Below are 24,372 nucleotides of genomic sequence, written 5' to 3'. Positions count from 1 at the left end.
CTTCGGGTTACCTGCATGACCTGGTGCAGAACTCCCATGATGCCGTGCGTGGCGGAGGTGAAGTCTGGTTTTGTCCCAGTTTCATCTGAGTCGGAGGGCGAGGAACGCTGGAGGACGTCCAACAAGGATTTACCACTCTCACTGACCTGCATACAGACAGGTAAACACAGACAGGTAAACACAGACAGGTACACAGACAGATAGACAGGGTAGACTCACAGACAGGTAGACACACAGACAGGGTAGACTCACAGACAGGTAGACAGACAGACAGGTACCTGTGTGTAGTTGGCAGAGATTTCCTCGTTGAGCTCGGTGTGTTTCTTGGTCGCGGCCTCCAGTTCGTTGGCGGCCGACGGCAGCTGACCTTCAGAGCAGGTCTGAACCCAGCCCTGCACCCGCAGCAGGAACTGAGAGACAGACAGGTGAGACAGACAGGTGAGAGAAAAGTTGTATTATTTCAGGTAAAGCTCTTCTCATCTGGGGAGTAATGTCGTAGCTTCTCACCTGCTCCGCCCCCTGGTGGAAGCCGGTTGCCATGGCGAGCGTGTTGCTGCGCTCCTCCAGCGCCGTCGTCAGGGACTTCCAGTCTTCTTGTAACCGTGACGACACCATGGCAATTCGCTCCGCCCCGTAGTGACCGGCCTCAGCCAGCCTCGCCGCCACGGTAACCACGCTGTCCACGTTCACGCTGCCGTTCTGCCCGGCAACAAGCATTGTTGTTGAGTTAGTGTTACAACAAAACTAACATACAAACAAAAACGAACCCTAACACGCACCATGCAGTTGGCGGTGAAGTGCTGGTGCTGCGTCTGGAGGTCGAGGGCATGCTGGTGGTTCTGCCCGACCTCCGCCAGACTCTGGACGAACAGCTCTTTGCTGTGAGCGATCCACTCCGACATCTGAGACACAAACACAGCGGGGGTGATCAGCAGCAGCACGGCCCCACAGTCTGCGCTCTACCTGCAGCACCTGAACCACTGTCACCGATGCACTGCAGCCTCACCTTGGTGGCGTCCTGCTCGAACAGGTGCAGCTGCAGCGTCTGATCCAGGTGCAGCTTCCTGTCGCCCCAGCTCTGCAGCAGGTGAGTCCGCGCCGCCTGCAGTCGCTCCAGCAGAGCCGAGACCTTCGGAGCGACACTCTGGAAGTCTGCTCCGCCGGACAGCCAGCTGCCGTGACTTCCCCCCCCACCGCCACCGCTGCCTTCGGTGGAGGCGTCGCCGTGGGAGGGGCCGAGGCGCATTCGCTGGAGCAAGCTCCGCCCCTCCCGCTCCAGGGAGTCGACCGGCGCCGTGGAGATGGTGTTTCGGAGACGGCCGTGTTCCTCCAGGAGTCTGGGGAGGGAAAGAGTTCTCCATAAACTGAAGTGTAATATTCAGGCTTCTCTACGGTACCTGTTGACCCTTGAAAAGTATGGGTTCATCTTGGAGTCCAGATGGAGGTTTTTGCCACACCTGAATGTCATACCTACAGACGAATGCTGGGCAACTGTACCCGAGGCATCAAGGGTTCCCAGGTACCTGTGAACTGATACCAGTTGGTCAGTGACTCACTTGCGGGCCTCGTCCACGTCCTGGGGCTCCGGGATGCGGTTCAGCCCAGCCTCCAGCTGCTCCAGCTGGGTCAGCAGCTGCGTGGCGGCCCCGGTGAACTCCTCCAGGCCCAGACGCAGCTCCGTCCACTCCACATGGTCGTACTCCAACGAACCCCCCAGGTCAGAGGTCAGCTGGGAGGGGTCCACCAGCCGGGACAGACCCTCCACCGACACCAGGTTGGTCTGGAGACAGGGTGGACGGTTAGCAACAGTAATACTGCAGTAGTAGTACACGTTTGGCAGTAGTACTGCAGTAGTAGTACACGTTTGGCAGTACTAGCACCTCAAAGCTGAGCTTGGCGCTGCCCAGGTTGGTCTTGTGTTTCTGCCAGAAGGTGTCTGGTTTGATGAGCAGCGCGGCGTGGATGTTGCAGGCGAAGGATTCCTGCAGCGTCCGGAGAACGGGCTTCACGCTGTCCCACTTACTGCCGCGCATATCCACCACCACCGTGAAGCCCCGCGCGCCCACATCCTCACTGAGGGTACACATTCTGATACTTATACACATCCTCACTGAGGGTACACATTCTGATACTTATACACATCCTCACTGAGGGTACACATTCTGATACTTATACACATCCTCACTGAGGGTACACATTCTGATACTTATACACATCCTCACTGAGGGTACACATTCTGATACTTATACACATCCTCACTGAGGGTACACATTCTGATACTTATACACATCCTCACTGAGGGTACACATTCTGATACTTATACACATCCTCACTGAGGGTACACATTCTGATACTTATACACATCCTCACTGAGGGTACACATTCTGATACTTATACACATCCTCACTGAGGGTACACATTCTGATACTTATACACATCCTCACTGAGGGTACACATTCTGATACTTATACACATCCTCACTGAGGGTACACAATATTCACTTCAGATACTTATACACATCCTCACTGAGGGTACACAGTATTTATACTTCTTCAGATACTTGTACACAGACTGTGATTGGTGGACAGGTGATACCTGGGAATGGTCGCCAGGTAGGTGACCAATCGGCTGAGGTCTTCCTGTTTTATTCGATCGTGATTGGTCCTGGCAGGGAAGGTCAGGATTGGTCCGCCACGTTTGTCCCGCCCCCCTGAGGAAACACAGTCTATTACACCTGGTCTCACCTGGGTGACAAACTACAGGTGTGTGTGTGTGTGTGTGTGTTTTTACTCTACCTGACACAAAGGCCACTTTCTCTCTGAGCACCGTCAGGACGTCGACGGCCCGCGGACACTCGGCTTTACCCGGACCTGGGGGGGGGGGGGGTAATCTGTCAGCCAAGCAAAACTACTGCTCAGTCTTTATCAGTGTTCACCTGCTCAGTCTTTATCAGTGTTCACCTGCTCAGTCTTTATCAGTGTTCACCTGCTCAGTCTTTATCAGTGTTCACCTGCTCAGTCTTTATCAGTGTTCACCTGCTCAGTCTTTATCAGTGTTCACCTGCTCAGTCTTTATCAGTGTTCACCTGCTCAGATTCTATTTTGGTTTCTAACGGGGTTGAGCATCTCGTCAGAAAGCTTTAGCTCCAGAGAGTATCAAACTAAAACTGAGAATTAAATTCAAAATATAAAACTACTTTCACTGATCCACTGAAAACGAGCCAATCAGAAGGAGCGGCTGACAGAACAGTGTGTGAGAGTGTGTTGCAGATCATCCTGCACAGCGGGACGAAACTAATCCACACACATACACACACACACACAGACACACACAGACAGACAGACACACACACACACACACACACACACACACACACACACACACACACACACAGACACACACAGACAGACAGACACACACACACACACACACAAACAGACACACACACACAGACACACACACACAGACACACACACACACACACACACACACACACACACAGACACAGACACACACACACAGACACACACACACACACAGACAGACAGACACACACAGACAGACACACACACACACACAGACACACACACACACACACAACACAGACACACACACACACAGACACACACACACAGACACACACAGACACAGACACACACACACACACACACACACAGACACACACACACACAGACACACACACACACACACACACACACACACAAACACAGACACACACACACACACACACACACACACACACACACACACACACAGACACACACACACACACACACAGACACACACACACAGACACACACACACACACACACACACACACACAGACACACACACACAGACACACACACACAGACACACACACACACACACACACACACACACAGACACAGACACACACACACACACAAACACAGACACACACACACAGACACACACACACACACACACACACACAAACACAGACACACACACACACACACACACACACACACACACACACACAGACAGACACACACAGACAGACACACACACAGACACACACACACACACACACACACAGACACACACACACACACACACAAACACAGACACACACACACAGACACACACACACAGACACACACACAGACACACACACACAGACACACACACACACACACACACACACAGACACACACACACACACAGACACACACACACACACACACACACAGACACACACACACACACACACACACACACACACACACACACAGACACACACACACAGACACACAGACACACACACACACACACTCTGAGGGCTTTAAACGCCTCACATTAGCTCAGAGAGAGGCAGACAGGAAGGAGATAAAGAAGGATGCCCTCTCTTATGCAACCCAAACCATCTCCTCTCATGTCTCCTTCTCCTTCATTAGTGTCCTTGAATCCTCCTGAAGGGACCCCCCCCCCCTCAGATTTACAGTTTAATCTGGACTGACACCCTGTTTTAAAATCACAAATCTACACATTAACAGGTCGAGTCATGATGACAATAAGCCTGAAAACTCCTGCTATTTCACATTAAGCACCCTATGTTCGTTATGGTTAAAGCCCTACAAATTCTTTCACAATAAAAGCCCTTTGACTTCTTTAAAATGACAAGCCTTTTAGTTACTTCAAAATAAAAGCCCTTAATAGTCTTAAACACAACACCCTCTATAACACTTTCACAATAAAAGCCCTGCCAGGTAAGCCTACCATTACAAGCCTCTGCCCTGCGGTGTGTGTGTGTGTGTGTGTGTGTGTGTGTGTGTGTGTGTGTGTGTGTGTGTGTGTGTGTGTGTGTGTGTGTGTGTGTGTGTGTGTGTGTGTGTGTGTGGGTGGGTGTGTGTGGGTGGGTGGGTGGATGGGTTTGGGATTACACATTGACCGCTGTCCAACAACTGTCAGTCAGATGGAGACAGAGGGATTTCCATTGTAATGAACAAGTCATACACACACACACACACACACACACACACACACACAGTTAGTCAGTGTCCATTGCCTAAAATAGCAGTGGATGAAAGCCTTCTGAGGAACTTGCTGTCATTTTGTCAGGACTCATCGCACAGATTACACAACACACACAAACAAACACACGCACACACACACACACACACACACACACACACACACTCTCCAGCTCAAAGGGTCTTCATCATACATTAGCTTTAGCGTTAGCATACCATCTCGTTATATTGCTAATTAAGCGCTGAGGAGAAACAGTCCTTAGAAGAATTCCTGGAAAAACAAAAGCGTCCCTGCAATTCCTTCAAAATAAAAGCCTCTCCACAGTAAAACACAAGGTAGATTTTCACATTAAAAGCCCTGAAGCCCCTTAGGTTCATCACTATCAGCTTTAGTCAACAACTCGGTAACATTTCTAATGTCATTTTAAAATGTATGATTCAATAAATAATTAGTAAAATGATGAATTCAAATCCCAGAATATGAAGTTTATATAAATGATCAATTAAATATATATTAAAAGTGGGATACCATTGCATACTTGTTTCGGTTGTTTATATTCACCGGTTTTACTGTGCAGGTTGACACACCTTTAATGAATGTTAATTGATGCCTCTCAGCCAATCAGAGAGCAGTGTACAGAAAACAATACCACTATATAAATATATATCATCCACACTCCCCGGGGTTACACTACTGTAGGAATGAATGGAAGGCATCATGTGACCACAGAACATATATTACCTCACACACACACACACACACACACACACACACACACTCACACACTCACAATGATAACCAAGCAGGCCTTCCCACAATCCTCCTTGGTAGGACCCTCCACCCCCCAATACACACACACACACACACACACACACACACACCCCAATGGACTAGAGGGGTGCTGACACGCGCGCGCACACACACGCGCGCACACACATTCTCTGAGTCAATGGGCGGATGTGGAGGCATCATGGCGACAGCATCTCCCACTACACACACACACACACACACACACACACACACCCTACCTGCCGTCGCCAGGCCTTCCTCTCCTCCTCCCTCCACAGAATTCATCCTCCTCCTCTTCCTCTTCCTCCTCCTCCTCGCGCTCTCCTCCTCGCGCTCTCTCCTCCGGATGTACGGTCGCGTTCCTCCCTGTTACCCGTCCATCCTGCAGCTTCTCCACGGTGCTCCTCCTCTCCTCACGGTCCTCACGGTGCCGGTGCTCGGTGCAGCATCGTCTCGGTCCTTAGTGTCCGCCCGCCGGCAGCAGCAGCAACTCGGTGCACGGAGCCTCCAGTGCGCATGCGCAGAGAGAGAGAGAGAGAGAGAGAGAGAGGCTGCAGCAGCTGCTCACACACACACACACACACACACACACACACACACACACACACACACACTCCTTCCTCCGTTACTATGTGTTACTGGTACTGTATGTGGCGGTACTATTGACGTTTGGTGATTCTATGATATAGTATATTATTTTATAATACGTTATATTAATACCACATTATTTTATAATACGTTATATTAACACCACATTATTTTATAATACGTTATATTAACACCACATTATTTTATAATACGTTATATTAACACCACATTATTTTATAATACGTTATATTAACACCACATTATTTTATAATACGTTATATTAATACCACATTATTTTATAATACGTTATATTAATACCACATTATTTTATAATACGTTATATTAACACCACATTATTTTATAATACGTTATATTAATACCACATTATTTTATAATACGTTATATTAACACCACATTATTTTATAATACGTTATATTAATACCACATTATTTTATAATACGTTATATTAATACCACATTATTTTATAATACGTTATATTAACACCACATTATTTTATAATACGTTATATTAATACCACATTATTTTATAATACGTTATATTAACACCACATTATTTTATAATACGTTATATTAATACCACATTATTTTATAATACGTTATATTAATACCACATTATTTTATGATACGTTATATTAACACCACATTATTTTATGATACGTTATATTAATACCACATTATTTTATAATACGTTATATTAACACCACATTATTTTATAATACGTTATATTAACACCACATTATTTTATGATACGTTATATTAACACCACATTATTTTATGATACGTTATATTAACACCACATTATTTTATAATACGTTATATTAACACCACATTATTTTATAATACGTTATATTAACACCACATTATTTTATAATACGTTATATTAACACCACATTATTTTATAATACGTTATATTAACACCACATTATTTTATGATACGTTATATTAACACCACATTATTTTATGATACGTTATATTAACACCACATTATTTTATAATACGTTATATTAACACCACATTATTTTATAATACGTTATATTAACACCACATTATTTTATGATACGTTATATTAACACCACATTATTTTATGATACGTTATATTAACACCACATTATTTTATGATACGTTATATTAACACCACATTATTTTATGATACGTTATATTAACACCACATTATTTTATAATACGTTATATTAACACCACATTATTTTATAATACGTTATATTAATACCACATTATTTTATAATACGTTATATTAACACCACATTATTTTATAATACGTTATATTAACACCACATTATTTTATAATACGTTATATTAACACCACATTATTTTATAATACGTTATATTAACACCACATTATTTTATAATACGTTATATTAACACCACATTATTTTATAATACGTTATATTAACACCACATTATTTTATGATACGTTATATTAACACCACATTATTTTATAATACGTTATATTAACACCACATTATTTTATGATACGTTATATTAACACCACATTATTTTATAATACGTTATATTAACACCACATTATTTTATAATACGTTATATTAACACCACATTATTTTATGATACGTTATATTAATACCACATTATTTTATAATACGTTATATTAACACCACATTATTTTATGATACGTTATATTAACACCACATTATTTTATGATACGTTATATTAACACCACATTATTTTATGATACGTTATATTAACACCACATTATTTTATGATACGTTATATTAACACCACATTATTTTATAATACGTTATATTAACACCACATTATTTTATAATACGTTATATTAACACCACATTATTTTATGATACGTTATATTAACACCACATTATTTTATGATACGTTATATTAACACCACATTATTTTATGATACGTTATATTAACACCACATTATTTTATGATACGTTATATTAACACCACATTATTTTATGATACGTTATATTAACACCACATTATTTTATGATACGTTATATTAACACCACATTATTTTATGATACGTTATATTAACACCACATTATTTTATAATACGTTATATTAACACCACATTATTTTATGTCATGTTGTATTTTACTTTGATCAAATCTAATTTTTAATAAAATGAACTGAGTTTTTTAATAATTAAAGTTACATTGCTATTTTAAATTATAATATCCTTTATCATTTTATATTATTCGATCTTTTATATATTATTTTATTTTGAATAATAATTCAAATCTAATAATAATTCATGTTTAGTTACAGAGCTTCTTCAGGGAGTCCACACAGCGCCACCCAGCGGCCACAGGCAGTCACAGCAGCTCCAACTGCTCAGGAGAGCGTCTCACTTTATTCTTAAAAACTACTTCTAACAGATGATTTTAACGTACAGTTTTTAATGTTAAACATCATTTTAAAATATCAAAAATGAGGATGAATGCAGGCGTATTTACAGTCAAACACGAGTAGAGAAAATCAATAGAAATAATATTGAAAATATAAAATGAAGGAAAATAATAATTCATATTCAAATATATGTTTATTCATATATTGTGTACTACGATTGGTTTATGTCAAAAATAAAGAGAGAAATCTATAAATATATGTTAATATTTAATGTTTGTTGTTATTTCTCCATTGATCCACTTTGGTGCAGAGTGACGTGCCCTGGCTTGCAGCGTGATGACGTCATGGCGTCCTGTTACCGTAGAAACAGAGGAGCGTTGGCTGTGCTAAAGGCTAACTGTGCTATTATCTAAAAACAAACCTTATTTTCGGATCTTTTTAACGTTTTAAATTCACTTTAACGTAAACTGGTTAGTGTGAGGGATGTTTAACAGGTGAACGTCATATTGTATTTAATGTGTTAATTAATGGTAAGATCCTGCTCAGGTATTTAATATTTATGTTTAGTGTACTTGTTTATTATATTTCTCATTCCTATTTATAAGTTTTATTTGTTATTATTTGTATTAATCATATTTAAAATGAGGCCGAACTTTAAAAATATTTGGATTTGGATCATTTTTCTGGTGTAGTTGGCGTGTGTAACCACCAGAGGGGGCTGTGTACCCTCTCTAATATTTGAAATGTCATTATTTGTAGTTTATTTTACATTTAGATTTAACTTAATAAGTAGTCTGGGAAGCACCCATCAGGTTGCAGCATGAGTACTAAAATCTGTAAAATGTGTTTATTTATTTCAGTAAAAAGTCTTAAGTGTGTATAATTTCTGTAATGTCAGACCTCCCTCATCACCTGTCCCTCTCCTGTTGGACTCCCATGATGCAGTTGTTCACGTCTACGCCAGGACCAGGGCAAGAACCAGGACCACGACCACATCCAGCCCAACCCCCCCCACCCCCCTCCATCGGTACCAATACACACTGTACACACACTGTAACTAAACACACTGTGCACACTGGTGTATATTAACACTGATATTTATTACATTAAAAACTACAGCATGATTCAAAGTGAAGTGGGATTTAAAAGTCAATATTGAATAACTCAACTTTAATTTACATAAACAGAAATGTGTAAATGTGCCACGCTTTAAAATCCTTTGTTATTACATTTTCATGACTTTGAAGGCCTCCTAAAACCCTGACATGAGTCGGCATTACTTATGATATCACAGGTAAGCTTTTTATGAGTTGGTGTTGATAAAGGAATCCCATTTGTCCAGGGATATGCTGCCTTCAGGGACCAACACTGCAGCTCTGTGTATCTGAGTGTCTCTCATCAGGTGGAGGCTTCAGGCAGCTCCAGGTCAGTGGGGGGGTCAAGGCGTCGCTGCAGCGGGAGCACAGTGGTCTTTGATTGGACGGAGGACAGTCCGTTCTCCGTCAGCTGGTTCTCACAGTGGAACAGGATCAGGAAGCAGCGGTAGAACTGAGGAACAAACAACAACATCAATAAACACTGTACACCGGACTGTTGCTCACGATGTACAACAGTGGAAATGCAAGTAATAAGATGAGGTGAGGCAGCGTAGCATTATGGGTATTGTAGTCTCCACCCCCCTCAGTGTGTAACAATAAAACAAATATTTTTGAAAGGTATTTATTAAAAACTCTAAAGTAAAAGAAAAAATGGATTTAAATGATCAAATACAACAAATGCTGAGTCATGTTAGGGTTCATGTTTTTTTGCTGAGTCATGCTTGGGTTCTGGTTCAATGCTGAGGCTCTCTATACATAGCACTGATTGTTCACTGTCACATCCGCAGCAATTGAGCCCGGCGCTGTTTCACACGTCCGTTAACGGGCTCTGAAAGGAGTCCATTATTCCAGATTTAATGTCTCCCCTCTCTGTGGACCCACTCAGCTGTGATGCTTTATAAGTAGACCGGGGGCCCCTGAATGCACCACAAAGGAGTTGAACTGCTTCCAAGATGTGTTCAGGAGCAGGAGTTACAGTGTAATCCAATGAAGCATTTAAAGGACAGACTGGGCTGAGAGAAGGGCGAGTTTAATAAAAAGGATGTTAATTATTATCAGAAATGACCCTTTATTTTATTAACTGTGTTTCAGTGTTTCTGTGTTTCTGTGTTTCAGTGTTTCTGTGTTTCTGTGTTTCTGTGTGTTTCTGTGTGTTTCTGTGTGTTTCTGTGTTTCTGTGTGTTTCTGTGTTTCTGTGTTTCTGTGTTTCAGTGTTTCAGTGTTTCAGTGTTTCTGTGTTTCTGTGTGTTTCTGTGCTTCTGTGTTTCTGTGTGTTTCTGTGTGTTTCTGTGCTTCTGTGTTTCTGTGTGTTTCTGTGTTTCTGTGTTTCTGTGTTTCAGTGTTTCTGTGTTTCTGTGTTTCAGTGTTTCAGTGTTTCAGTGTTTCTGTGTGTTTCTGTGTTTCTGTGTTTCTGTGTTTCTGTGTTTCTGTGTGTTTCTGTGTGTTTCTGTGTGTTTCAGTGTTTCAGTGTTTCTGTGTTTCTGTGTGTTTCTGTGTTTCTGTGTGTTTCTGTGTGTTTCTGTGTGTTTCTGTGTGTTTCTGTGTGTTTCTGTGTTTCTGTGTGTTTCTGTGTGTTTCTGTGTTTCTGTGTTTCTGTGTGTTTCTGTGTGTTTCTGTGTGTTTCTGTGTTTCTGTGTGTTTCTGTGTTTCTGTGTGTTTCTGTGTTTCTGTGTGTTTCTGTGTTTCTGTGTTTCTGTGTTTCTGTGTGTTTCTGTGTGTTTCTGTGTTTCTGTGTTTCAGTGTTTCTGTGTGTTTCTGTGTGTTTCAGTGTTTCTGTGTGTTTCTCTGTGTTTCTGTGTGTTTCTGTGTGTTTCTGTGTTTCTGTGTGTTTCTGTGTTTCTGTGTGTTTCTGTGTGTTTCTGTGTTTCTGTGTGTTTCTGTGTTTCTGTGTGTTTCTGTGTGTTTCTGTGTTTCTGTGTTTCTGTGTTTCTGTGTGTTTCTGTGTGTTTCTGTGTTTCTGTGTGTTTCTGTGTGTTTCTGTGTTTCTGTGTTTCTGTGTGTTTCTGTGTGTTTCTGTGTGTTTCTGTGTGTTTCTGTGTTTCTGTGTGTTTCTGTGTTTCTGTGTTTCTGTGTTTCTGTGTGTTTCTGTGTTTCTGTGTGTTTCTGTGTGTTTCTGTGTGTTTCTGTGTTTCTGTGTGTTTCTGTGTTTCTGTGTGTTTCTGTGTTTCTGTGTTTCTGTGTTTCTGTGTGTTTCTGTGTTTCTGTGTTTCTGTGTGTTTCTGTGTGTTTCTGTGTTTCTGTGTTTCTGTGTGTTTCTGTGTGTTTCTGTGTTTCTGTGTTTCTGTGTGTTTCTGTGTTTCTGTGTTTCTGTGTTTCTGTGTGTTTCTGTGTGTTTCTGTGTTTCTGTGTGTTTCTGTGTTTCTGTGTGTTTCTGTGTTTCTGTGTGTTTCTGTGTTTCTGTGTGTTTCTGTGTGTTTCTGTGTGTTTCTGTGTTTCTGTGTTTCTGTGTGTTTCTGTGTGTTTCTGTGTTTCTGTGTTTCTGTGTGTTTCTGTGTGTTTCTGTGTTTCTGTGTTTCTGTGTGTTTCTGTGTTTCTGTGTTTCTGTGTGTTTCTGTGTTTCTGTGTGTTTCTGTGTGTTTCTGTGTTTCTGTGTGTTTCTGTGTTTCTGTGTGTTTCTGTGTTTCTGTGTTTCTGTGTTTTCTGTGTTTCTGTGTTTCTGTGTTTCTGTGTGTTTCTGTGTTTCTGTGTTTCTGTGTGTTTCTGTGTTTCTGTGTGTTTCTGTGTGTTTCTGTGTGTTTCTGTGTGTTTCTGTGTGTTCTGTGTGTTTCTGTGTTTCTGTGTGTTTCTGTGTTTCTGTGTGTTTCTGTGTGTTCTGTGTGTTTCTGTGTGTTTCTGTGTTTCTGTGTTTCTGTGTTTCTGTGTGTTTCTGTGTTTCTGTGTGTTTCTGTGTTTCTGTGTGTTTCTGTGTGTTTCTGTGTGTTTCTGTGTTTCTGTGTGTTTCTGTGTGTTCTCTGTGTTTCTGTGTTTCTGTGTGTTTCTGTGTTTCTGTGTTTCTGTGTGTTTCTGTGTTTCTGTGTTTCTGTGTTTCTGTGTTTCTGTGTTTCTGTGTTTCTGTGTGTTTCTGTGTTTCTGTGTTTCTGTGTTTCTGTGTGTTTCTGTGTGTTTCTGTGTGTTTCTGTGTGTTTCTGTGTTTCTGTGTGTTTCTGTGTGTTTCTGTGTTTCTGTGTTTCTGTGTGTTTCTGTGTTTCTGTGTGTTTCTGTGTTTCTGTGTGTTTCTGTGTGTTTCTGTGTGTTTCTGTGTTTCTGTGTTTCTGTGTGTTTCTGTGTTTCTGTGTGTTTCTGTGTGTTTCTGTGTTTCTGTGTGTTTCTGTGTTTCTGTGTTTCTGTGTGTTTCTGTGTGTTTCTGTGTTTCTGTGTTTCTGTGTTTCTGTGTGTTTCTGTGTTTCTGTGTGTTTCTGTGTGTTTCTGTGTTTCTGTGTGTTTCTGTGTTTCTGTGTTTCTGTGTGTTTCTGTGTGTTTCTGTGTGTTTCTGTGTTTCTCTGTGTTTCTGTGTGTTTCTGTGTTTCTGTGTTTCTGTGTGTTTCTGTGTTTCTGTGTTTCTGTGTTTCTGTGTTTCTGTGTTTCTGTGTTTCTGTGTGTTTCTGTGTTTCTGTGTTTCTGTGTTCTGTGTTTCTGTGTGTTTCTGTGTTTCTGTGTTTCTGTGTGTTTCTGTGTGTTTCTGTGTTTCTGTGTGTTTCTGTGTTTCTGTGTGTTTCTGTGTTTCTGTGTGTTTCTGTGTTTCTGTGTTTCTGTGTTTCTGTGTGTTTCTGTGTTTCTGTGTTTCTGTGTGTTTCTGTGTTTCTGTGTTTCTGTGTGTTTCTGTGTTTCTGTGTTTCTGTGTTTCTGTGTTTCTGTGTTTCTGTGTGTTTCTGTGTTTCTGTGTTTCTGTGTTTCTGTGTTTCTGTGTTTCTGTGTTTCTGTGTTTCTGTGTTTCTGTGTTTCTGTGTGTTTCTGTGTTTCTGTGTTTCTGTGTGTTTCTGTGTGTTTCTGTGTTTCTGTGTGTTTCTGTGTTTCTGTGTTTCTGTGTTTCTGTGTGTTTCTGTGTGTTTCTGTGTTTCTGTGTTTCTGTGTTTCTGTGTGTTTCTGTGTGTTTCTGTGTTTCTGTGTGTTTCTGTGTTTCTGTGTGTTTCTGTGTTTCTGTGGATATTTTGTGTGGTTCCCTGCCAACCTGCTTGTTCATGAGGATGTAGATGACGGGGTTGATGACCGTGCTGCTCTTGGCGAGGATGGAGGGGATGACGGCGGTGATGGGGCTGATGGCGCCAGGCGGTCCGAAGGCGGCCATGATGGCGACGACGCCGTACGGCAGCCAGCAGACCAGGTAGCACAGCACGGCCGTCAGCACCATGAACAGGATGTGCAGCTCCCTGCGGCGGGCCTGGGGCCGTCTCATGTGACCCACCTGCAAGACCACACTCAGGTGAGACAAGACCACACTCAGGTGAGACAGGACCACACTCAGGTGAGACAGGACCACACTCAGGTGAGACAGGACCACACTCAGGTGAGACAGGACCACACTCAGGTGAGACAGGACCAGGACAACACTGTATTGTGAAAATCTGACTGATTCTTTTCTCTTTCATTTTGACAATCAAACCTAAACCGTGCTCTTTTATTTTGAAAAGTGAGGGGAGGCACCTGTCTGACGGCGAGGAACAGCCTCCCGTAGCAGTAGGTCATGGCGAGGAGGGGCAGCCCCAGGCAGAAGACGAACAGGCAGAGGACGTAGGCCCGGGACGCTCCGGTCCTCTGGGTCCAGGACACGGAGCAGCTGGTTCCGGCTCCCTCCAGACCGTAACTGCTCCAGCCCAGCAGGGGGGGCAGCGTCCAGCCCACTGAGTACAGCCACGCCCCCCCCACCGCCAGCAGGGGCTTCCTGTAGTCTGAGGAGCGGCTGTTGTAAACCAGCAGGGTGGAGTACCGCTCGTAGGACAGGACCGCCAGAGACACCAGGGACACGATGCCTGGAGACAGAGACCAGCCATCCCATAATTACAGCATCCTGAAGCCTGACTGAAGCGGAGGCCGTTAGAGAGGTCTGTCAGGTGATCCTCTTGGGGGGGGGACTGTCAGTGGGAAAATGTCCCAGCAGCTGATCTCCTCTGACCCGGATCTGTCTAACTCCAGATTAAGACCTGTACCCCCCCCCCATCAGCCCCAGCCTGCCCCCCGGTCCGCCTCACTGGGTCTCAGGAATCACCCTCATGGTTTTAGTCCAGAGAACAGAGCCCTCTTTACTACATCTCTACCAGTATATACAGGATGAGTACTTTACTGTGTACTTTACTGTGTACTTTACTTCATACGTTACTGTGTACTTTACTGTGTACTTTACTTCGTACGTTACTGTGTACTTTACTTCGTACGTTACTGTGTACTTTACTTCGTACGTTACTGTGTACTTTACTTTGTACTTTACTGTGTACTTTACTGTGTACTTTACTTCGTACGTTACTGTGTACTTTACTGAGTACTTTACTTCGTACGTTACTGTGTACTTTACTTCGTACGTTACTGTGTACTTTACTGTGTACTTTACTTCGTACGTTACTGTGTACTTTACTGAGTACTTTACTTCGTACGTTACTGTGTACTTTACTTCGTACGTTACTGTGTACTTTACTGAGTACTTTACTTTGTACTTTACTGTGTACTTTACTGTGTACTTTACTTCGTACGTTACTGTGTACTTTACTGTGTACTTTACTGTGTACTTCCTTTCAGTTGCTTTACAGATCAGTGTGAGATATAATCAGACTGTAGCTCCCCTGCAGTACACATTCAAACTAGCTGCACCTTTACCAGCTCTGAGAACACTTTAATGATCAACCATTATAAAACAGATCAGAGATATTATTCTGAAATGGACCAATCAGACAATGACTACTTTTACTGTCGCTACTTTAAGTACATTTAGAGGAGAGTACTTTCTACTTTCACTGGAGGAACATTTAGAATACTTTCACTGAGACAGAGTATTCCTACACTCTGGTACTTCTACTTTACTCAAGTACAAGACCTGAGTACTTCTACTTTACTCAAGAACAAGACCTGAGTACTTCTACTTTACTCAAGAACAAGACCTGATTACTCAAGTACAAGATCTGAGTACTTCTACTTTACTCAAGTACAAGACCTGAGTACTTCTACTTTACTCAAGAACAAGACCTGAGTACTTCTACTTTACTCAAGTACAAGACCTGAGTACTTCTACTTTACTCAAGAACAAGACCTGAGTACTTCTACTTTACTCAAGTACAAGACCTGAGTACTTCTACTTTACTCAAGTACAAGATCTGAGTACTTCTACTTTACTCAAGTACAAGACCTGAGTACTTCTACTTTACTCAAGTACAAGACCTGAGTACTTCTACTTTACTCAAGTACAAGACCTGAGTACTTCTACTTTACTCAAGTACAAGACCTGAGTACTTCTACTTTACTCAAGTACAAGAGCTGAGTACTTCTACTTTAACTCAAGTACAAGACCTGAGTACTTCTACTTTACTCAAGTACAAGACCTGAGTACTTCTACTTTACTCAAGTACAAGACCTGAGTACTTCTACTTTACTCAAGTACAAGACCTGAGTACTTCTACTTTACTCAAGTACAAGACCTGAGTACTTCTACTTTACTCAAGTACAAGAGCTGAGTACTTCTACTTTAACTCAAGTACAAGACCTGAGTACTTCTACTTTACTCAAGAACAAGATCTGAGTACTTCTACTTTACTCAAGTACAAGATCTGAGTACTTCTACTTTACTCAAGTACAAGATCTGAGTACTTCTACTTTACTCAAGTACAAGACCTGAGTACTTGTACTTTACTCAATTACAAGATCTGAGTACTTGTACTTTACTCAAGTACAAGACCTGAGTACTTCTACTTTACTCAAGTACAAGATCTGAGTACTTGTACTTTACTCAAGTACAAGACCTGAGTACGTCTACTTTACTCAAGTACAAGACCTGAGTACTTCTACTTTACTCAAGAACAAGATCTGAGTACTTCTACTTTACTCAAGAACAAGATCTGAGTACTTCTACTTTACTCAAGAACAAGATCTGAGTACTTGTACTTTACTCAAGTACAAGACCTGAGTACTTCTACTTTACTCAAGTACAAGATCTGAGTACTTGTACTTTACTCAAGTACAAGACCTGAGTACGTCTACTTTACTCAAGTACAAGACCTGAGTACTTCTACTTTACTCAAGTACAAGATCTGAGTACTTCTACTTTACTCAAGAACAAGATCTGAGTACTTCTACTTTACTCAAGTACAAGATCTGAGTACTTCTACTTTACTCAAGTACAAGATCTGAGTACTTCTACTTTACTCAAGTACAAGACCTGAGTACTTGTACTTTACTCAAGTACAAGATCTGAGTACTTGTACTTTACTCAAGTACAAGACCTGAGTACTTCTACTTTACTCAAGTACAAGATCTGAGTACTTGTACTTTACTCAAGTACAAGACCTGAGTACGTCTACTTTACTCAAGTACAAGACCTGAGTACTTCTACTTTACTCAAGAACAAGATCTGAGTACTTCTACTTTACTCAAGTACAAGATCTGAGTACTTCTACTTTACTCAAGTACAAGATCTGAGTACTTCTACTTTACTCAAGTACAAGATCTGAGTACTTCTACTTTACTCAAGTACAAGATCTGAGTACTTCTACTTTACTCAAGTACAAGACCTGAGTATTTCTACTTTACTCAAGTACAAGACCTGAGTACTTCTACTTTACTCAAGTACAAGACCTGAGTATTTCTACTTTACTCAAGTACAAGATCTGAGTACTTCTACTTTACTCAAGTACAAGACCTGAGTATTTCTACTTTACTCAAGTACAAGACCTGAGTACTTCTACTTTACTCAAGTACAAGACCTGAGTATTTCTACTTTACTCAAGTACAAGACCTGAGTACTTCTACTTTACTCAAGTACAAGATCTGAGTACTTCTACTTTACTCAAGAACAAGACCTGAGTACTTCTACTTTACTCAAGAACAAGACCTGAGTACTTCTACTTTACTCAAGTACAAGATCTGAGTACTTCTACTTTACTCAAGTACAAGACCTGAGTACTTGTACTTTACTCAAGTACAAGACCTGAGTACTTCTACTTTACTCAAGAACAAGACCTGAGTACTTCTACTTTACTCAAGTACAAGATCTGAGTACTTCTACTTTACTCAAGTACAAGACCTGAGTACTTCTACTTTACTCAAGTACAAGATCTGAGTACTTCTACTTTACTCAAGTACAAGACCTGAGTACTTCTACTTTACTCAAGAACAAGACCTGAGTACTTCTACTTTACTCAAGTACAAGATCTGAGTACTTCTACTTTACTCAAGTACAAGACCTGAGTACTTCTACTTTACTCAAGTACAAGATCTGAGTACTTCTACTTTACTCAAGTACAAGACCTGAGTACTTCTACTTTACTCAAGTACAAGATCTGAGTACTTCTACTTTACTCAAGAACAAGACCTGAGTACTTCTACTTTACTCAAGTACAAGACCTGAGTACTTCTACTTTACTCAAGTATAAGATCTGAGTACTTCTACTTTACTCAAGAACAAGACCTGAGTACTTCTACTTTACTCAAGTACAAGACCTGAGTACTTCTACTTCACTCAAGTACAAGATCTGAGTACTTCTACTTTACTCAAGTACAAGACCTGAGTACTTCTACTTTACTCAAGTACAAGACCTGAGTACTTCTACTTTACTCAAGTACAAGACCTGAGTACTTCTACTTTACTCAAGTACAAGATCTGAGTACTTCTACTTTACTCAAGTACAAGACCAGAGTACTTCTACTTTACTCAAGTACAAGATCTGAGTACTTCTACTTTACTCAAGTACAAGATCTGAGTACTTGTACTTTTACTGAAGTACAAGATCTGAGTACTTCTACTTTACTCAAGTACATATCTGAGTACTTCTACTTTGACTGAAGTACAAGACCTGAGTACTTCTACTTTACTCAAGTACAAGATCTGAGTACTTGTACTTTTACTGAAGTACAAGATCTGAGTACTTCTACTTTACTCAAGTACATATCTGAGTACTTCTACTTTGACTGAAGTACAAGAGCTGAGTACTTCTACTTTACTCAAGTACAAGATCTGAGTACTTGTACTTTTACTGAAGTACAAGATCTGAGCACTTCTACTTTACTGAACTACAGATCTGAGTACTTCTACTTTACTCAAGTACAAGACCTGAGTACTTCTACTTTACTCAAGTACAGATCTGAGTACTTCTACTTTTACTGAAGTACAGATCTGAGTACTTCTACTTTTACTGAACTACAGATCTGAGTACTTCTACTTTACTCAAGTACAAGCTGAGTACTTCTACTTTACTCAAGTACAGATCTGAGTACTTCTATTTTTACTGAACTACAGATCTGAGTACCTCTACTTTTACTGAACTACAGATCTGAGTACTTCTACTTTTACTGAACTACAGATCTGAGTACTTCTACTTTTACTGAACTACAGATCTGAGTACCTCTACTTTTACTGAACTACAGATCTGAGTACTTCTACTTTTACTGAACTACAGATCTGAGTACTTCTACTTTACTCAAGTACAGATCTGAGTACTTCTACTTTTACTGAACTACAGATCTGAGTACTTCTACTTTACTCAAGTACAGATCTGAGTACCTCTACTTTTACTGAACTACAGATCTGAGTACTTGTACTTTACTCAAGTACAGATCTGAGTACTTGTACTTTTACTGGAGGAACATTTCTCACCGAAGCAGGAGTTGATGAAGCCGTACCACAGGCAGCCGGTCCGGCCGAACAGCCAGCGGCAGCGTAGACTGGAGGCGAAGCTGAGCGTCGTACCGCACGCGCAGACCAGCATGTCGCTGATGCTGATGTTGAGCAGTAGTGCGTTGACAGGGGTGCGCAGCGACCGGAAGCGGCAGAACAGAACCAGAACCAGCAGGTTGTTGAGGAAGCCGAACACCATGATGCCGCCCAGGAACACCGACATCACGCGGTGCCCGCCGCGCGAAAGACGCTCCAGTGGCAAGTCGCTCCATGCTGACGCAGTGAGGTTTAGTTCGCTCAGTTCGCTCAGCTCGGCAAACATGGCGGGAAGGTGGCGCGCTGTTACGCTCGGGGTCTTCCCTGCAGGAGGCACGTGCTGGGTTTTTGTGCAGAATAAAAAATATCACCTGTGGAAAAAAAGTCAAACTCCGGTAGGCGAAGTGTGCGGCGGCCGCGCAACGCTGCGGCTTGCTCCATCCCCTCCCTGCCGCTGCAGCGACAGCACTGAGCAGTAATCCTCAGTGAGTAAATCACTCTCAGCTCTTCATGTGAAGTTTGTTTACATGTGTTAGAGATGTAAACAAAGGGATTTAAAAAAGCTTACACAAGTCTACTTCTGCCCTCAGATAGTCGTCCTCTCTCTTCTTCGTGGGTTCGCTCTGCGACAGGGTGACGCTCCGCTGCGCTAAGTACGCGGACCTCTGATCACGTGACTCAAAACACACCTCTGCCCCCGAGAGGGAAAATAAGCAGGTAGACATCCAACAATATATGATAATATAATAATAATAATAATAATGTGTGTGTGTGTGTGTGTGTGTGTGTGTGTGTGTGTGTGTGTGTGTGTGTGTGTGTGTGTGTGTGTGTGTGTGTGTGTGTGTGTGTGTGTGTGTGTGTGTGTGTGTGTGTGTGTGCAGCTGGGGACCCTGTCAGGTATTGTCACACTAACTTTATTTTGGTTCCTGCTTCAGGCGCTCAGCAGTGGGGTGTTAACGAGCTCCTCCTGGGTGCTGACGGATGATTGACAGCTGGAGGAGAATCTGTAAAGGTCAAACGCCCGCCCCCGCCTCCACTGGACTAACCCTTTACCTCGGTAACACAGTGACATCACCATGGAACACACGCTCCTATTGTCTATCACTCCAGCATATTGTTGCTACGTGATAGGCTAAGGGGCTCTCTTAGCGGTTGACCAATCACAAGAGAGCTGGCCAGCTAACCAATCAGAGTAGGCTGGGCTCTGGTTTCAGGAAAAGTTAAACAAATATTGGGAATATTTAAGGAAAGAAATCCAGAGATTTTTAGTGAATAATATTTAGAGAAAATACAAAATTACAATCCGTGGTTGGAAACGTCCTTAGAGGCTTTTAAAGATGGAGGCTGGTGCTGTTCGCTACAGACTGGGCTCAGCCGTTATTGGGAATAATTAGCATTAATTAGCTTCAGGATTTTCCGAATAAGAGCTGAAGTTCAGGCTCCCTGCTGTCTCCGGACAGGAAGTGTGAAACGTCCTGAGGCACCGTCACTCACACCACAGAGGAAGAAGTATTCTGCACAGGTGTCTCTCAGCGGGAACTTCTTCATTTATTCAGGGTGTGAAAGAATCCCCTGCAGCCAAAAAACACGAGTTTATTATATTTAATTTAACATCCTGTTTACCAGAGTCCATGGTATTTACAAGTAGCAAGCTATGAATACACTACACATGTCTAATGTATAATCATATATATTCATTAAGTGGTCATTATACTGATTATTGGTGTGTGAGTGGCGCCCTCTGGTGGAGCACAGGTGAAGCACACCTCTGTTTAACCAGAGCTCAGTGGAAGAATCAGGTCAGTTATTAAATATGAAATACATACAATAATAAGAGGGATGGAAAAGCATTGAATAGGAAATGCAAGATTAGTTAAAGGATGAAGATGTTTTTTGTGTGTGTGAAATATATTAAAAAGAGTTTAAATAAATAAATAAAATTAACTTAGAATAAAATATTCCTGTATCTAAAATAAAAAGAGACAAATACCTAAACATACACATATTTAAATTCATATCAACATATATATTGAAATAACTATTATTAAGGAATATAAATACAAGTTAATATAGAATAAGTAAATCATTAAATAATTATAAAACCCTCTAATAAGTCTGCAGCTGCTGCAGATTCACAGGGTCTGGGTCTGATTTAAGCTCCTGGTTCTGGCTAGTGATCCCAGCCAACCCATAATGTCACAGACACTTTATCACTTCCCTGTCCTTTTACTTCCAGATCCCCTGTCAGCCTGAAGTGTCAGGATTTTAATTATCATTTCACGTTTGCTTTATTCTCTTAATTTCTAATATTGTTGGCACTCTGATGACTCCATATGTTTCTGTTAATATTAATAACTATCTGTTTAATATCACCTGTCAGTGAGCTCCTTATAGGGGCGGGCTGGGGGTCTATCTGTGGCGCTGTTCACACCTCCTCAGTGTGACGTGATGTGATTCAGGACCGCCAGTCCAGCTGGGTCACCCTCAGAAACCCGACCCGCGCCAAAATAAAAGCCCATCTAAACTATTCCCGTCCTCCAGTTACACCAAGTAAGGAAGCGTTCACTGACCCCGCTGAATGTGGGTCACCACCTGCTGCTAAAAACAGACTGAGAGAGGACAGTCACCGTTAAATGAAACTTTATTAACACAGTCAGGCGTTACAGCAGAAACACATGAATACAAAAGTATAAAAAGTCAAATACAAAAGTCTTTCCTCGTGTTTCAGAAGCGTCCGGATATATTTCCAGAATAAAGTCCATCTTTCGTAACACGGGCGCTTATTTTGAAATGTCACGATCATTCCTTGACCTCCCAGGCTTTTTACTCGACATTTCCGGAATAAAGTCCATCTATCTTCCATTAAACACACTTTAAAAGTCCAGCTTTTATTTTGAAATGTCACCTAATTTCTGGACATTTTGACCTTCAAACTAAAAGTGTCCTTGTGCGTGTTCACTTTATCTTCCAGAAGACGCGGCGTAGACCCCCAAGGTTCAGCTCCTATTTGAAATAATGCCCTTCAGAATAAAAGCCTCCCTCACTGGTCCTCCCGTCTGAACTCCATGGCGGCGAGCAGTCTCTGGGCCTCCGCGGTGTCGACCCTCAGGTGATCCAGACTTTCGTACCCGGGCTTGGGTCCCTGCGGGGGGGCACCGACCGCTGCCTGCTGCGCCTCCTCGCGGAGCGTCTTCGCGACGAGTAGGAAGCTGGCGGCGCTGGGCGTCTGCATGCTAGCTGTTAGCTTCTCCTGCAGTGCAGCGCTGAGCTGCAGCTGCTGGCGGTGCAGCGCCGCCATGCCGTGCAGCGCCGCCACGCGGTCCCGCTCCTCGCGCCCGATGCTCTCCAGCAGCTCGCCCTTGCGCTCCTCCAGGATGGCGTACAGCAGGTCCAGACTCTCGCCCAGCCGGCGCCGCTGCCGCTCGCCGCTCTCCGCGATCAGCGTGCAGGCGTCGTCCATCTTCGCCACGGCGGCCTGCAGCGCCGCGCTGCCCGCTGCCAGCTGCTCCACGGCGCTGCGCAGCTCGGCCTTCTGGGTCGTGTAGACGGCTAGCAGTGGCGCGACCTCGCAGTCCCGGTGAGCGCCGAACACCTGAGAAAACAGAAGCAGGGTCAGAGGTCAGAGAACAGTAAGGGGCAGCCCGACCTCTTCCTCACACACTGAGGGTCTCAGGACCCACCTTGCACATGGAGCAGGTGGGGGTCTGGCAGGAGACGCAGTAGATGTTGATCTTCTCCTCCTCGTGCTCCCGGCAGCGCGGCTGGTCTCCTCCCTCCGGCTTCCTCACCTCCTCCTCCGCCTCCCCCTTGCCCTCCTGCTGCTGCTTGTACATGTCGATGATGTTCTCCACCAGCAGGTTCCTCTGCAGCCCGAACACGCCATGCCGATCCAGAACCACCTCGTGGCGGCAGGTGGGGCAGCGGAAGGTCCCCCCCGAGTAGTGGTAGGGGTTCCTGGACTCAAACAGGTCGTTGGCGCAGCCGCGGCACAGGTTGTGCTGGCAGGGCAGGATCACCACCGGCTTGGTGAACATGTCCAGGCAGATGGGGCAGCTCAGCTGCTTCTCCAGGCTCTCCATGGCCGACTCTGAGCGCACCGCAGACTGGATCTCCATCTCTATGCTTCTTCTTCTTGTTGTTCTTGTTCTTGTTCTTCTTCTTCTTCTTCTTCTTCTTCTTCTTCTTGTTCTTGTTCTTCTTCTTCTTCTTGTTCTTGTTCTTGTTCTTCTTCTTGTTCTTGTTCTTGTTCTTCTTCTTCTTCTTCTTGTTCTTGTTCTTGTTCTTGTTCTTCTTGTTCTTCTTGTTCTTCTTGTTCTTCTTGTTCTTGTTCTTGTTCTTGTTCTTGTTCTTGTTCTTCTTCTTCTTCTTCTGGTCTTTAAAGGATCGACGGTGGGATGATTCACGCTGAGGAACTTTGATCTGAGTAAAGGGTTCTTCAAAAGTCCCAGAAGTCTCTTGTTCTCGTCGGTGTGTTTCTGTCTGCCGGCAGCTGAAAGCCTGCAGCCTTTATACCCTGTGTGTGTGTGTGTGTGTGGGTGTGGGTGTGGGTGTGGGTGTGGGTGTGTGTGTGTGTGTGACAGAAATAGAGCTGCTGCACATGCCTTTCTGTGAAACCCCCCCTCCGCTCGTCAACAACATGTTGCATGAAGTGTTTACATGTTTTGTCCTCAGTGGGCGGGACATAAAGGAA

General features: G+C 42.8%; 3 protein-coding genes across 3 annotated transcripts in view; all 3 read right to left on the bottom strand.

Annotated features, from left to right (window-relative positions):
* The window catches only part of LOC134860932 (kalirin-like), a 31,365-nt gene extending 25,148 nt beyond the window's left edge, over positions 1-6,217 (bottom strand). The window contains 11 exon segments of the mRNA XM_063877811.1: positions 12-146; positions 279-410; positions 508-699; positions 780-902; positions 1,007-1,206; positions 1,243-1,337; positions 1,557-1,780; positions 1,881-2,073; positions 2,596-2,710; positions 2,796-2,870; positions 6,045-6,217. Of these exon segments, the coding sequence (XP_063733881.1) occupies positions 12-146; positions 279-410; positions 508-699; positions 780-902; positions 1,007-1,206; positions 1,243-1,337; positions 1,557-1,780; positions 1,881-2,073; positions 2,596-2,710; positions 2,796-2,870; positions 6,045-6,090 (1,530 nt within the window). The 5' untranslated portion in view covers positions 6,091-6,217.
* Positions 6,218-9,883: 3,666 nt separating this feature from the next.
* Positions 9,884-20,288, bottom strand: LOC134860933 (opsin-3-like). The gene is made up of 4 exons (XM_063877812.1): positions 19,626-20,288; positions 14,477-14,802; positions 14,004-14,237; positions 9,884-10,307 (listed from the first exon to the last, which is right to left on the bottom strand). The coding sequence occupies exons 1-4, from the start codon at positions 19,966-19,968 to the stop codon at positions 10,158-10,160; spliced, it is 1,053 nt and encodes a 350-aa protein (XP_063733882.1). The 5' UTR covers positions 19,969-20,288; the 3' UTR covers positions 9,884-10,157.
* A 2,017-nt stretch (positions 20,289-22,305) lies between these two features.
* LOC134861119 (E3 ubiquitin-protein ligase TRIM63-like) lies at positions 22,306-24,179 on the bottom strand. The gene is made up of 2 exons (XM_063878132.1): positions 23,363-24,179; positions 22,306-23,274 (listed from the first exon to the last, which is right to left on the bottom strand). Exons 1-2 carry the CDS (start codon positions 23,795-23,797, stop codon positions 22,723-22,725), a joined length of 987 nt encoding a protein of 328 aa, XP_063734202.1. The 5' UTR covers positions 23,798-24,179; the 3' UTR covers positions 22,306-22,722.
* Between the last annotated feature and the right edge of the window lie 193 nt (positions 24,180-24,372).

This window comes from Eleginops maclovinus, chromosome 24 (assembly GCF_036324505.1).
Source record: "Eleginops maclovinus isolate JMC-PN-2008 ecotype Puerto Natales chromosome 24, JC_Emac_rtc_rv5, whole genome shotgun sequence".
Lineage (NCBI taxonomy): Eukaryota > Metazoa > Chordata > Actinopteri > Perciformes > Eleginopidae > Eleginops > Eleginops maclovinus.
Note: the sequence above shows the minus strand (reverse complement) of the source record. Positions and strands in the feature narration are given on the sequence as shown.

Excerpts from the sequence above, each read along its gene's own strand:
- LOC134860933 (XM_063877812.1), bottom strand. The coding sequence starts at position 19,968 with ATGTTTGCCGAGCTGAGCGAACTGAGCGAACTAAACCTCACTGCGTCA. Across the intron at positions 14,803-19,625 it reads CTTCATCAACTCCTGCTTCG|GCATCGTGTCCCTGGTGTCT; the intron begins GTGAGAAATGTT and ends CTCTGTCTCCAG. Across the intron at positions 14,238-14,476 it reads TGTTCCTCGCCGTCAGACAG|GTGGGTCACATGAGACGGCC; the intron begins GTGCCTCCCCTC and ends GTGGTCTTGCAG.
- LOC134861119 (XM_063878132.1), bottom strand. The coding sequence starts at position 23,797 with ATGGAGATCCAGTCTGCGGTGCGCTCAGAGTCGGCCATGGAGAGCCTG. Across the intron at positions 23,275-23,362 it reads CCACCTGCTCCATGTGCAAG|GTGTTCGGCGCTCACCGGGA; the intron begins GTGGGTCCTGAG and ends CTGTTTTCTCAG.